The 15,513-nt window shown below is 42.0% G+C and overlaps 1 protein-coding gene across 1 annotated transcript in view; it reads left to right on the plus strand.

Annotated features, from left to right (window-relative positions):
* Nucleotides 1-15,513, plus strand: part of LOC102375944 (hippocampus abundant transcript-like protein 1) — a 39,749-nt gene that overhangs the window by 3,718 nt on the left and 20,518 nt on the right. Inside the window, exons 2-6 of the mRNA XM_025202663.1 lie at nucleotides 3,571-3,612; nucleotides 4,486-4,581; nucleotides 6,177-6,239; nucleotides 13,021-13,148; nucleotides 14,151-14,265. Coding sequence (XP_025058448.1) covers nucleotides 3,571-3,612; nucleotides 4,486-4,581; nucleotides 6,177-6,239; nucleotides 13,021-13,148; nucleotides 14,151-14,265 — 444 coding nt within the window. The remainder of the gene's footprint in view (nucleotides 1-3,570; nucleotides 3,613-4,485; nucleotides 4,582-6,176; nucleotides 6,240-13,020; nucleotides 13,149-14,150; nucleotides 14,266-15,513) is intronic.

Genomic DNA, 15,513 nt, shown 5'->3' on the forward strand with positions numbered 1-15,513 from the left:
CTCTCCCTCCCTCACCATGGGGGGGGCATTGATCCGCCCCCTGCCCTTCCACCACAACAGACTTACCAGGTGCACCCAGCTCTTCAAGCTGCTGGGCTGTACCTGTTGCTGCCTGCGTGCTGTGCTACAGCTGTGCACACGCGTGGACGTTTATCGGCCAAATTATCAGCTATATCAGGCCGGTTTATGATATAGTCGGTTTTCTTTATATCGGTGCCGATCCGATATCAGACCGATGTATTGGTGCACCTCTACTTTTAAATGACCATAATCATCGTTTGTGGACCGCTTAGACATAGTTTGTGGACCCCCAGGGGTCTGCCGAGCATAGGTTGAAAAATGCTGTGCTAGGTCACGTTTCGTCCCCTATATTTTTTTTTTTTTTCCTTAAATTATGTTCCTAGGGTAATAGTTCCAACTTGTCCATAATATTATCTTCTCTCACACAATACATACCTTAATTTCACCTGCCTTGGGTTTCTGGTTTTTTTTCAAAGCAGAGAAGCTGTTGTTGTGTTTTTTTTGTGTCTATCTTTTTTTTTTCTTGACTGGAAAAGGACCAAGCCTGGAAACCATGATACTGTGGAGCCACCAAGATGGTTGCTGCTTAGGCCTGCTTAACAAACTGAAGGAGTTGAGTCTGTTTTAACCCTCTCACAGCTATAGCTATTGGCTGTGCATTGTATGGTAAAAGCTTCATTAACTGGCATGCTTTATTAAACAGTATGCTGGTCGATGCGGCAAAAGTGAAACTGGAAGCAGGACTTCTGGTTTCATTGAGTCCCACTTCAGGCCATGGCCTGGAGCAAAGCAGCCTGTACTGAGACCTCCTCCCTGTCCCCTGGCACACTGATGCCAGGGGACGGGCGGCGCGGTTAATATGAGATGTAGACTTGCCAGATGTGGCTGGAGGGACATCTTTGCCCGACCAGGCAAAGACGCTTCTCGGGTGACCAACATATTCGGTTACCTGGCACCCCCCATTCCCCATGGGTCTGGATAACATGGCTTTTGCTGTAGTTTGTGCATGAAGCAAGCGAGCCACTTACAGTATCTTGATGAGGCTTGGGATGTGGAAGCAACACTTCATTTACAGAAACTTGCCTAAAGAGTGACTTAAAGTAAAGAACTAACCTTCTGGGACCTAATATTGGGTGACAAAGTCCTTTTGGGAACATATAGTGTCCAGGAAGTGTGGTATCATAGGAGACAGTTGGCTACTCCAGGAAGGGCCTAATGTCATGTTTCCTGGACCCTCTTTCTTACTCTGTCATGCAGTTGCCCATGACTCTGGAAGAACCTTCCTCCCTCCAGGACAGTTTCTTTCAAAAACAGCATACATATTTTATTTGGGGGGGTGTTGTATGTGAGAGTGTGCAGTATTTGGCGACTACAACAGTTCTAGCTTGTCCCTTTGTGGTAGTTCAGATACAAACTGTGAATTGCTATTGTACAAACATAGAAGCTGTAAGCTTTTTAGAGGCTCTAAGCTAATTTGAAATATTCAACGAAGCAGTAAATACACAAAAAGAAGAGAAGTGGGAAGGAGAGGATAAGCATAACTGTCATAGTTTGAGCTACTGGATTATGTAATCAGCTATATTAGACATACACAGCATAACTGACCAGTTGACTGCTTTTTTGACCTGCATAGCACAAACATGTAATGTTTATATTGACCGTGTATGTTCCTTCATATACTGCAAGATGATGTCTGTCTCCCCACCCCTCCATCCTGCCACTTAATACGGGGAAAAGGGGAAGCCCCTCCTCTTGCAGGGGAAGACGGGTTGTGACTCCAACTTCAGCCCTGACCCCTTATCTCCATTTAACGGGGGAGGAGGGGAGGGTGGTGCTCATCTTGGATTCCAGGGTGTGGGGGGAGTAGCAGATAGCTTTGACCCTGACCCAGGGGTTGGAGCCAGAGCTGCAGCAGCTGCCTGACCATTTTCGCCGACCCTGCCACTGACCGTCTGTCTAGTCACATACTGCCTAACTCCTTGCCACTGCTTCGAGGGGGGATGCTCCAGGAGGTCCTGTTGCATGGCCAGCTGCTGCTGGTAGCTGCCATCAGTTACTCAGTGGGATTTTAGATTGTCTTAACTCAGCCTTGGACTTGTTGAGCCATCTCCTGTTATACTAAAGACTTTTCTTTATACTCTGTATGGGGAGAGTAATTTGTGGGTGTATAAAAGATTCCATAAATATAATGAAAATGTTGGCTTGAAATTAAGGGATGTCAACAGAGGTTGAGCCCATACTGATAATGATGTTCATATATGGTTTTGATAACTTGAAGATTTTTATCTTCTTAACAATTTAAAAGGTGGTGGAGGAGGGCCTTTCTCCATCCTCTACAGCCAACATGCATAGTTACACCATGAGCAGAAGCGAGATATTATAAAAGTACATTTACAGTGTTGTGTTTATCAGAACACAGGCAATGTGGAGCAGGAAACTTAAGCCATAATAATAAAATGTGATTGTTGGTTAGAAATTGCTGTAGAGAGTTTATATGCTTAAACAGTGTCTACCCTAGGGAACTCTTCTAAAATCCCACTAGTGACCTGGTTCAGGTACAAGCATATTTAACTAACTTGGTAACAAAAATGCCTTTGTGTAAGCTTTGGTTCCCACTGGTGCAGATCAAAGCTGTTAGACTGAGGAGGAACAGCAAGTGCATAACTATGCTTTATTAAACACTAATTAAGCCTTAAGAGTACATACCACATGGGAAGATTTTTCTCTATTTTATAGATCAGGTAGCTTAAATCAAAGACCACAGAGGAAGATTGCATCAGCTAGCTGCAGCAGGACAGTGAGTTTTTGGGTCTCTAATCCTGTGATGAATTTGCATCTGTTGTTAAACTTTTAAGCATGTGATTGAATCAAGGGAGCATCTACTCTATAAACAATAAATCGTCCCCAGCTGAAAAAAGTATTGATGCTCGGAGCAGAGCCCCAAATCACATGTTCAAATCCCTTGGGAACTCCAAAGTTGTTATTCAAGATGAAATATAATAGCTTTCCCTTTAGAGTAAGTAACATGTAGGACAGGCAGTTCAGTGCTCTTAATACAGTGAAGCTAAGTGATACTAAAAGGAGAACAGTACATGAGGTAAATTTAAGGTCTCTTTATGACATGCCATGTCATGGTGCCCTTTATGATGAAACTACTTGATAAGGATTCATATTTTTACATACACCTGCAGTGTTTGAAAGTCACCAACTGAGTTATTGGTAAATAGGCAGCTTTGCATAATGATTCAGGGGGTCAAAGTACTCTATTTCTACAGAGCTTGAGTTTTAATTTCTAATGGGGCTAGAAATGTGAAAGATCAACAATCGGAATCTTTCTGATTCTGCAATTTGTCCAATACAGAGTGTGCTAGACTTTTGTCTCCTTCTTTAACAGACTGAAAAGTGCAGTTGCAGTCTGGTCATTTTCACTGTAGCTGATTTAAAAAAAACAACCAACTTGTGGATATCATGGCTGTCTAAGTGAATATGAACATTCCATTCTTCTGCTGTTTGGGAAGCTATATGTCGTAGAAGAGACTGCAGTCATAGTCACTTGCATGGAAGGAGGGCCTAAAACAGAGGAGACTCAAGGTGGGATAGAGTAATAACTGTCCCCTTCCCAGCACAAAGGTAGGCTAGGTGTGCAGATGTGTTCCTTATCTCCTGGAGACTGAGGGATGCTGGTCTTTCAATTTGACAGAGAAGACTTGTGGTCACATCCTTATGAGCAGGGGGCATGCAGTTGCAATGGGGGGAAGAAAGCAGTGACAAATTTGTGCCGCTGCTTTTTAACCCAGTGCATACCCCTGCATGTAGGGGTTAGTGCAGGGGACAAATGTTCTGGGTGGAGTAGGGGATGCTGGGGCCAGCACCTGGGCTGGCCCCAGCATCTTTACTTGGGGTCCTGGAGGCCTCTTGGGGTTTCAGTGGTGGCGATGCAGGCACAGAGAGCCTGGCTGGCATCCAGATTCATGGCTCTGGCCGACCAGGCTTCGGTTTCGGGCAGCACATAGTGCCACCACATGCACTACACCACTTTTTTCTGGCATGTTTGTTTGGTTTTTGGTTTTGTTTGTGTTTTGTTTTTGACACCAGGATCTCCTGGTAACAAAACCCACTGTGCTGCTAATTTGCAGCATGTTGAACGCCTGCATGTGCAGCACATGTGGCTTGCATCGTCACAGACAGGCATGGATGACCCTGGGGGGGGCACCAGCGGCCAATAATCGACTGGGGAGATGGGGGTCCCCCAATCACCAACCCTGGAAGTGCTGGCGTCTCACGGGGAGCATCCATAGTGAGGACCAATTTCAGGGGGGCATGTGTCCCCTTGCGTGTCACCTATGCAGACGGGTTCTTTCTCTTTGAAAGTGTAGGGCATCTTGAAAGTTAAGTACTGTTTTTCAATTCGTCTTTTAATATAAATAAATCATGAATGACCTTAAAATATCCTTTTCTTTTTAGCATCAAGGTATTGGTCGGCCAAGTGTATACCATGCTGTGGTGGTTATATTCCTAGAATTCTTTGCCTGGGGACTATTGACAACACCCATGCTAACAGTAAGTATTGCCAATATATATTTTATTGAATAACGCAGCATGTTAACTTGGACTCCATATTTAGACAACACACTGGTCTGAAACTTGTAACAATCTGTGTCAGTCTTGAATTGGGCTTGTCAGCCACAAATGGATTCGTGAGGCACCCGACTAGACTTCTTGCACATACACCATGATCCAGAGAATAGGTGGCTGCTTATAATATTTACAGTAATCAAATTGAGCTTGGTTACAAGGTTATGATTATAATCAAGGTTATATCCAGCTGACTAGCTAATGAATGTCTCTCCTCTTCTGTGTAGCTTTTTGTTCCTATTACAACACCATGACTCTTAACAGTCAGGTTGCAAAAATGTCCAAATCTGGACTGGCAGCATTCTGATTTGGCTTGTCACAGGTAGAATACCTGGCGTGCTAGATCTTATATATCAGGTTTCTCTTTTTTTTTTTTTTTTTTTTTTTTAAAAACAGACTTCCATAATGACTCCCTACTTTACCTGCAGATGATAAAGCAGATTCTGATTACAAACTGTACAATTTTGTTTGGTAGGGTGGGTGTCTTGTTATATCAGTATAGAACTTCTAGTAAAATTTAAAAGTCCTTATGTGAAAAGTAGGCGTGGTAACTGCTTAAACGGCTGGAATGCAGTTTTGTTTAGGTTGCCTTAATTCTGAAAGATTGGTGATAGAATATGAAACTTTCACTTTCCGGTTACCTGTTAAAACCGGTTACTGGTTTTATTGCTTTCGGAATCAAGATTGCCTAGAAGTAGTTAAAATAAATAAATAAATAAAAAATAATAAAAATAAATGGCTGCTCATTTATCAAGGTATTTATATCTCAGAAAAAATTTTCCTTGTTATACTGACACTTCTTTCATTTTGGATCCTCAATAATTATCTTTGAAGTTTCAAAATTCACAAGGGTAATTTAAAAAAAAACAACCCCCAAACCCTATTTCTCTAGAAGTGGGCATCCCTTACCAGTAGCATTCTTTTCATCTGATTAGATTAGACTGAACTAATTTAGAACAGGCATGTGATTGTTAAAGTGCCCTAATCAGGCCTGTAACAAAAATCCTGGTCGGTATTTTAAAAATGCACAAACTGCTCAGTTGTATTAGTAACCTGAGAATTTTTTTAGTTTTTCTGATAAACAGGTTCTGACTGTACAAGTATTGGAAACCCCTGACAGTTTCTCTCTTCCTAACTATAGTTATTCCTGGCGTAATTTTTCCATGTGTAATTTATGATGACAGAACAAAGTAGCTTCACAAATGGTCCCTTTTGCATCTATATATGCATTGGGGAAAGAAGACATCTCAAAGTATTTTCAGCAGCCTTTGGAACACAAGTTAAACAAAAAAAAAAAAAGTCTTCTTGTATCAGGATAAATGTCCAAATCTAGGTTTTTACTTGTATAATTACCTCCATACCTTAGCATATAGATAGCGATAAGGTATATAAACAAACCATTTTGTTCTGGGCACAGTAGGGAAGTTCCAATAAGGCCTGGAAATTGTATTTATTCATTAAATGTAAATAGATAACTTTTTCTCTCATCTCATCTATTGGATGATGTGCTTTTTCTTTAGGTCTTACATGAAACGTTTCCTCATCATACCTTTTTAATGAATGGTCTTATTCAGGGTGTGAAGGTAAGAATCCTTTTTAAGTGGAAGCACTAAATATAACTGATCAGCACAAAAAGGTTATATTTATAGGTGCACTGATACATTGGTCCTTATTGTATTGGCACCGATAAAAGGAAAATTGACATAATCGGCTTTATTTGGCTGATGTGGCTGATTTTAATGTCACTAATAAATGCTACGTGCACACACACAGGCAGCCCGGCAGCTTGGAGAGCAACGTCTGGCTGGTTAGTTTGGTTTGGAAGGGGTATAGGGGGATAGATCGAGGCCCCCACAGTGAGGGAGGAAGGGAGCTGGGCTGGCGCAGGCACTACCCAGCTGCGGTGGGCTACGGGCTGGAGCTGCGAGCGGCTTGTCTGGGGGTTGCAGGGAGGTGAAGGGCAGCTCCCACCACTGCATACACCCCTGAGGCGGCATTCTTCGGATCTGTGCCTTGGGAGGGGGTGGGCTGCTGCTGCAGGCTGGGGCCGGGGCAGTGCCAGGGTCTTTCCTGTGGGAGGGTTGGGCTGCTCACAAATCTGTCCCATTCCCTGCCCCAGCTGGGCAGTGTTTACCCCTGTCCCAACCCCACTCCTTCCCTCACTGCAGAGGCCTCAATCTGCCCCTTCCACCCACTCCCCAACAGACTTACCAGTTGGACACTGCTTTCTAAGCTGCCAGGCTGCATATCAACAGTCAGATAGGTATTGGCTGATATGGCTTGTTAATAATCTGCCATCGGTATCGGCCAAAAAAATCTTTATCAGTGCACCCCTAGTTATATTGGTTTTCCGCAATTTTATATAGTTTTGACTTTTGTTCTTCACAGTAGCTGCTTGAACACTTGGAATTGATTAAAATCATTTTTTTTCTTTGCCATAAAGAGCTTGTTCATCAATTCTAGAAGCCTGAATGCTCCTAACTTGCAAACAGAAGTCAAGGGTTAGGGAACAAATGTGGCAAGAGTAAAAAATTTTAGTTGAGTAGTATCTATATCCTTATGTAGATAGCAGATTTTTATAAATTTGTGACAGATGTTCACGCTTCTCACTGAGGTAATGTAACATTTTAAAAAAATGTAAAAAGTAAATAGCACTTTGTTTAGATACAAGCATGAAGTATTAGTCATTAGTCATTCTTCAATTATTTTCTGGAAGTTTTAAATATTTTCTCATGTGTCCTTAGTTAAGTGTTTCTCAACCAGGCTGTCATTGTAGCCAGTGGTGCCTTCAGATCCTTTTAAAGGTGCTGTTTAATGTTAGTATTATTAAGGTTACAAACATGTCTCGCAAGATAAATCCAGAGATTTCAAATAGAAATCCATAGCTGTGGTCTCTCTAAATTCTCTGTAACAGAAACCCTGCTCTGTTTTTCTTTAGTAAAAAAAGAGTTGGTGTTTTCCAAGGGATGCCTTGAGTCTGTCCAGGGGTGGCTCGAGTCTAAAAAGATTGAGAACCATTGGCTTAGTTTCATCCCACATTTAATTCTAATTGTATTCTATTCATTTTCCTCCACTTAAGATATGAATTTGTTTTTTCGTTCTTGAACCCGAACTCTAGGACACTGAACCCTTTGTACGGTCTTTTCATTAAAACAGGCTGCTGTGAGTGAGAAACTAGGTGCTAGATCTTGCTGTTACCATTTTTTACACAAAATTGTAATATACTTAGGAATATTTCATCATGCCTCTTTGGTATTTTCTGCTTGATTTTGAGGTGTGGAGAAATGATGTCTGATTCAGAGTTTAAAGCATAGATTCACAGATAATCAGCATATTAATATGTGAAATCTTGCCCCTTTTCTAGTTTTAATATGAATTGAAGAACAGCGTGTGAGAGAATACATGTGCAAGTAAAACAGATCAATGTAGTGACAAACTCCTAAGAAACGGAACAGTTCTAATAACTTAAAGCATTTTATATTTTTGTATCTTACACCAAAGTATGGTATAAACCAGGGATGCTCTACCTCTGACCTGTGGGCCGAACGTGGTCCATGAAACCATGACATCCAGCCTGCAGGGATCTCCATGGGTTGGGAAAAAATTAACAGCTGGGGAGCGGGGGAAACTGGGCAGATGGCTCCAGCCCTACCCCGGTCATTGTGATTCAATGGGATCAGGGCCAGGCTAGCCCCCATGTGTCTGGATCAGGCCAGGCTGTTCCTGTCCTCTCCATGCATCTGGATAGGTGCTGCTCCACTCAACCCCACCTCCCTGGCTTCCATATCAGAGCTGGTCTGCCCTCCACACTCCATCATGGATCTGGATCAGGCTGCTTCATCCTGCCCAGTGTGTCCAAATTGGGACCAAGCTGTCCCCTGTCCATCTCTCCTAGCTGTTTTCTGGGTGGAGATTGCTCCACCCAGACCCCCTCCTCTCACCTGGTGTATCCAGATTGGTGCCAAGGTGCTCCCCCTTGCTGTCTTTGGCTCATCAGGAATTGGGGTCACTCCACCCTTCCTGCCCACATGTCCAGATCAGGACTGGGTTGCTTTTCCTCCCTCTCCCCTGCCCAATGGGACTCCTCTGCTGCCCCTCCATGATAGCTGGAACTTGCACTCCACCTCTGGCCTGTGGGGCAAAAAGGTTGGTCACCACTGGTATAAATGTTTTTTCCAGTCTGTCCTGGGGTTGATAATAAGCAGCAATTTGATTAGACCCATCTTGAGGGTCAAAATATTGGCAGTAGCTTACAGCCTTTTGACAACTTTAGTGATAGTAGAAACAAACACTTACCAGTGTGGCAAGGATGAGACATTTTTGCAAACTTTCTTTAACGTAAGCAGAATACTTGGATTTTTTTCTATGCTTCCAAGCTTCTAGAACTATTGGAAGTGATAGGTATTTCCGTGTTTCAGCATAATTAGTGTAATTTTAACATAATGATAATATATATATGTTTTAGTAGTAGCATCATATACATTAAAAGAGCTCTTTCTAAGCAAATTAAGATATCAAAGTTGTAGCAGTAAGTATAAAACAGATGGGTTAGTGAGACATGGAAAGTTTTTTGTTTTCTGTTGTAAATTAGTTAAGTTTCGGTTATTAGTCTGAATTCATTTTTATTATACTGAAACGAAACTTTTGAAGAAGTAAACATGCTCACTTCCTGTGTTTTCTTTTGAGGCTTACTTAAGACTTCCCATGAATAAAGTAAAATATGAAAGAAAATATTAAAGAAAATAAAAGATTAAAGCAAGTGTGCTAAGTAACACAGATTTTTTTTTCTGTAAGAGGGTGTAGTGCAGAGGCTTCTAACCTTCTTAGACTTGAGGCAATCTCTATTTGACTCTGCACCCCTCCGTAACTTTTGTGAATTGAGTGGCACCCAATTTCAAAACCTAAGGTATTGCAGTGTTTACTTCCTTGTAGAGGAGGTCAGACAAGAGCCCTGAAGGGACAAGCTTGAGCCTGCACTTATCTCTTTATATCTGCTTATCTCCTCATACCTTACAGCACCTTTCAAAAGATTTCATGAGCCTCAGGGTGCCCTTGCACCCTGGCTGAGAATCAGTGGTTTAATTGCTTCTGAAGTTGCTTGTCATTGTTACAAGTATTTGTATAAACAAGCCCTGTTGTGATTTGAACTTCCTGTCACTTTTTATATCTAGTTAAAATAAAATGGATCATGAACTTTAGATTCATTGTAAATCTTAACAATTGCTCTACATTTTATATAAGTGTATGAGGAAGCGCTGTCATTTACTGCTCTTTAAGTGGAAATTGATACATAAGTATGGTGCATGTTAGAGCTGTAAAGTAGAATTGCATTAAACTTGTGCTATAAATTTATGAATTATTTCAGAAGGTGTAATATATGTGGGGAAATGGCATATCTGACTGTTTGTCTTTTGATTTAATGAAACGTTTTATGGAAAAATAGTGTGGCTGTTGCAGTTGCTTCAAATTTGTATGTTTAATATAACTGTTTTGGGCCCCAAGTGATTTGGTAAATCACTTTACCACATACTTTAGTGAATTTTAGCTCTAATGGACAAAATCATTAGTCTGCATATGAGTAATACACTTTGTTCTCACTGAATATGCTCTGTTTAGCTTTCCAGTTTTCATTTTTCAATTTTAATAATTCCAAGAGAAGTATAACAAGACTATCAGTACCTGAACATTTAATTTCTCTGTCCCTGGGCATCTCTTACAGCCTGCTATGTCATAGTGGTATATAGATTTCTGATTGTTGTAATTTTCAGGAGGATGATATATCACAATTCAGATGTGAAGTTTTAATGATGTGGAGTAGCTATTTCCCATGTGTTTACTAAGAAAACTGTAGTTTTCACTTAAAAAGCAGATTTGCTTGTTTTTTGGACTTTCTGCAGACTTAACAGAGTAGTGTTGAGGCAAAAGCAGCGTTCTACTGATAAGGAGTCAAGATAATCTTGTTTCAAATTTTTATAATTCATTTAGTGTTGCAGCAGCATAAAATACATTTGAGACACCATTCTTGACAGAATGTCTGACAACACACCCTGGTATATTGGGTGTCTTGACCATGTAAATTATTATTTTGTCTTCAGGAAGATGATGATGGGTAACTGCCATCTACTGTTTGGATACTTTCTTCTTACAGATTTTAGTTCAATGGTAAAGGTGTCCTAGGTTAAAAGAGGCAGTTTTACCCTCACTTTCACCCTAAGACTGGTTGTATTCTGCTAGGCAAGGGGTTGAAGGAGAAGGAATGAGAGCTTTTTAAAGAGATTCCTTCAATTTAGCATTTAGCCTTTATTTGCTAAGATTTCAGGCATTTAGCAAATGGGCAAACAGTGTTTCAAAATCAAGGGACAGTTTTCATTGCCTAAACCAGACTAAACCCTTTGTTACTGAGGGCGGAGAAAATTGAGTAATTGAATTCTGCTGGAAGTTATGGTAGAAGAAAAACAAACAAACAAACAACCTACATTCAAGTACTTCATAGCTTGCTTTTGCACAGATTTTTAGTTATAATTTTAATATCAATTTTATAATTTAAAATACAAGACTTAAAGGAGAGTTTATAGCTACAACTCATGCACATGGAGTTCTGCCTATGCATCACATAGCAGTGATGCACTGGTGGCAAGTCTCATCTCCTCCTATGCTGAAGTAATCTTTTTAGGCTTTAATCATCTCTTCCTTTGACAGGAACAGTTCTCTGTAGCTTCCATGGGCTCCAGGCTGCAACAGATGCAGAATGTTAGGTCTCCATCTTATGTATATTATGAACTACTATGACCACATTGCTCCATACTCAAAACATTGTATTCCTTCATTTGTTTCAAGGTCCAATTACAAATTATTCACTGGCCTTGTAAATGATGTGAGATTTTTTTAGGGCAATCCCACCTATTAGTACTCAATCTGGCAGTTCTGGAAGCTTGCTGGGATCATGACCCTGTTGCTTTTTTCTCAAATTACTAAATGGGAGAAGAGTTTAGATGCCAGGCCCTCATGTTGCAATGGGAAAGGCTGAGACCCATTTCTCTCATCTCTGGTGTGTCCTTTTGCACATCTTGGCCAATGGTTTTGGCAATCTCACAATAGCTTTTCAACATGTGTAGTCTCCTTGTATCCTGCCTTTTATATATAGCTTGCCTTGGAAAAAAAATCTCCCTTTCAGCTAGAGGTGCACCTATACATTGGTCCCATATTGGATCAGCAGACATGAGGAAAAAAACCCCAATTTCCAATAATCAGTTTAGGTTGATGTGGCTGATAATGCCACTGATTAAATGCCCCATGCATGGGCTCAGCCACAGCCTGACAGCATGGAGAGGGCCTGACTGTAAATGTTGTGGGGGAAGGCAGGAGGAAATGGGCATGGGGAGGGGGAGCTGATCAAGGTCCCCACGTTGAGGAATGGAGTGGGGCTGGGGCAGGGGCAGCCCAAATAAGGCGGGGCACAGGATGGAGCCAGAATGGCTTGTCCAGGAGCACGGTGGGGAGGTGCTCCTGCTGCTACACACACCCTGGGAGTGCATGAGGCATGTGTCCCTGGATCTTTGTAAAGAGGGTCTGTCTCTTTTTATGAGCAGAATGAGGTCGGGCTGCCTCTGGGCTGGGGCTGGGCTCTTATTGGCGGGAGGCTGGGCCAGGCTGCGCTCGGGGTGGATGGCAGTGCTGGAAGGGGGGCATGGGGGGCTACAGTGAATTTTGGGGTGGCTGCAGCCCTCCCAGAGCCACTGCCCTGCGCCCTGAGTGCATCCTGGCCCAGCCTCCTGCTGGAAGGAGCCTGGCACTGCCTACCACTCGGCCCTCAGCAGCAGCCCCCACTCACCCTGTGCATAGATCCAGGGGCACAAACCCCACGCCATGCCCTCCCCGGGGTTTGCACAGCAGTGGGAGCTGCTTCTCCCCTTCCCCCCTCCCTCCCCCCCAACAAGCCACCATTTCCTCCCTCACTGCAGGGGCCTCAATCTGCCCCCCGACTCCCCTTCCCTCCCCCTCGCCCCTTCCCCCACAACAGACTTATGAGCCAGACGCTGCTCTCCCCACTGCCCTCCACATATTGGAATTGGATCGGTATTGGCCAGTGTGGCTCATTAAAAATTGGCTGTCTGTATCGGCCCAAAAATTCTGTATCGGTGCACCCCTACTTTCATCATCTTATCTCCCCCTGTATTCATTCCAGTTGTAGTGCTAAACTTGTAAAGTATGTGGAGTGAATGGAAGAGAATGTGCACAACTTAGTGTGCTTCATACTATTAATAATTAATTCTGCGATTCAAAGCACAAATTTTAAATTGTGCTTAGCAGTAGAACTTGATAATGTAGATCAAAATGCATTAGTAACTTCCCTTTCTTTCACAGGGATTTTTATCCTTTCTGAGTGCTCCATTAATAGGTGCTCTATCTGATGTGTGGGGAAGAAAGTCTTTTCTTCTTCTTACAGTTTTCTTCACTTGTGTTCCAATACCATTAATGAGGATAAGTCCATGGTAAGTGGTGCAGACTACAGCAGGGGGTTGTAGTATATAGTTGAGGAATTCAGTCATAGGAGCAGTGTTTTTTGGAAATCAAAGATCATGACGGGGGAAATTTTTCTTGTATGTGATTTAAAATATTCTAGTATTACTTTGTTCAAGGCTTTAATAAATTTTGTGTATGGGTGTGTACAAAGGGTCATGGAAGCTATGTTTTACACAAACGTAGCAATAATTGCTTAAAATGCTTAGAGTGCATTACATAACTATATAGCTTTCAGTATATAGCATACAATTACTATTTGTCTTTCAGACCTTTTGAATGCACTAATAAACAGCATTGTTTATGTTTTGAAAGCTGAATGAATGCCTAAATTTTATATAAGAAAGTGTAAAATGTGGAATATAGTAAATGGTGTTTAGTAGTTGCCTGTAAAGTTTTGTAATTTTAAACTTCCTTTATCTTTTTGTTGGTGGCATTTAAGGAAGTGAAAATATTTAATAACTTTCAATATAAGCCATCTTGGAGCCTGTATTCATGCTGTATGTCTCTCTCTCTCAAGCTTTTGGCCGCTGACAGATGTTCAGTTAAAGGTGTAATGGGACCTGATTCGCATCCCCAGCAATCCCGTCTCCTAATAAGGCACACATACATGGAAGGAGGCAGTTTTGGGATCGGGGATCAGATCTCAATTGTGCCCTGTTCCTAGTACAGGGGGGAGCCCAGGAGCATGATCCCAGGCTCCCCTGCATCAGCAAGCATCAAGCTTGGTGCCCACTGTACCCAGTCCTGAAAGCACTGGAGCATTGAAGGGCTTTTGCTCCCAAGGCTGAGAGCACTGCTTGATGCTGGTCTCACTTTAAATTTACAGTGCAATGGGAACCAGCTGCCAAGTTATTACACATAGTTCTGAACTAGAATTTTTAATAAACTTTAGCCTGTCTTTGGATGTAGAAAGTAAATTGTGGGCATTCTTTCCATCTTAAATTGTCTCTCTTTTTGCCTTAACTTTGTAGGTGGTACTTCGGTATGATTTCAGTCTCTGGAATCTTTTCTGTTACCTTCTCTGTAATATTTGCCTATGTAGCTGACATAACACAAGAACATGAGAGAAGTACTGCCTATGGATTGGTAAGTAATAGGTAACTTTTTTTTTTCTTTTAAGTCATAATTGTGGTTCCCAACGGACTTAATTTTTAATTGCATATAAATTCTCAATATGGGAAATGTTTCCTTGTCCAGACGTTGTGAAGCATATATAATTGGGTTTGTCACTCCAGAGGGACCAGGATAAAGTCAAGATTAGTGTACTGGACTTAAGCTTCAGGGATCAGCTTTCATTTTTATGATCTTCCATAGACTTCCTGATGTGATGTTGGGACAGTCACTTGCCTCCTCAGTACTTCCATTCTCTACCCTAAAATGGAGATAACTTGTACAGTACACACTCTCAAACATCTTGGTGAGAGATGAAAAATTGTGTATTAAGGATTGTGAGGCGCACTTCTGCTATGGCAACAAGTGCTATATAAGTACATGTACTACATATAAATCTTAAAAGAAGTAAGAAGCATTGCTTTTCCTGCATTCCTGGGAGCATCTGTGACTCAGATGTTGCTCTTCCTTCCCTGCTGCTTCTTCTGCCAGTCACCCACTGTGTTGCAGGGGAGGCAGGAAATGTAGTTGTGGCAGTTCTCTTTTGCTTGCTAGATCTGCCAGGCTGACACATCCCATCCTTAGAAAGGCAGGATCAGTCCATCTTTGGCTAGGGAATGCCTAGGGATTTCCACAAAGCCTCTAGGGCAGCCCAAAAGAAAAAGCAAATGAGAATTAATAATTATTTAGGTTGTTTTCTATTTGCTCCAGTGTCCTAACGTTAACCCTACACTGGGTTACCTAAGCACAGATCTTGCACAGACTGGTCATGGACACTGCTCTGTGCCATGCAGGCTTGGGCAAACATGTCAAATGTTAATCATTATTTGAACCAATTAGTTTCAGTTCATAAAATTAAAACATCTGAATGAAAGGAATGAATGCTGGCTTTCAAAGTTGGTGTTGGCTTTTTGTGAAGAATAACCTCTAACCATGAATTTTTCTAGCTACTTGCAAAAATAAATAGAAAAAGTATAACAACAGTAAAAGTCCTTACTAGGTAAGAGTCCTCAAATTAACGAGTGACCACTTCACTTCACTTTACTAGCTCCTCCTCTGTGTGTGTGTGTGTGTGTGTGTGTGTGTGTGTGTGTGTGTGTGTGTGTGTGTGTGTGTGTGTGTGTGTGTGTGTGTGTGTGTACTGAAGTACTACTGGTTCACTTCCGGGTCCACCACCGAGTGTGCCCTCCTGGCTTGGCGATCGGCTGGCGGGGGGACCCCCCG

The sequence above is a fragment of the Alligator sinensis genome, unplaced genomic scaffold, assembly GCF_000455745.1.
Source record: "Alligator sinensis unplaced genomic scaffold, ASM45574v1 scaffold665_1, whole genome shotgun sequence".
NCBI lineage: Eukaryota > Metazoa > Chordata > Crocodylia > Alligatoridae > Alligator > Alligator sinensis.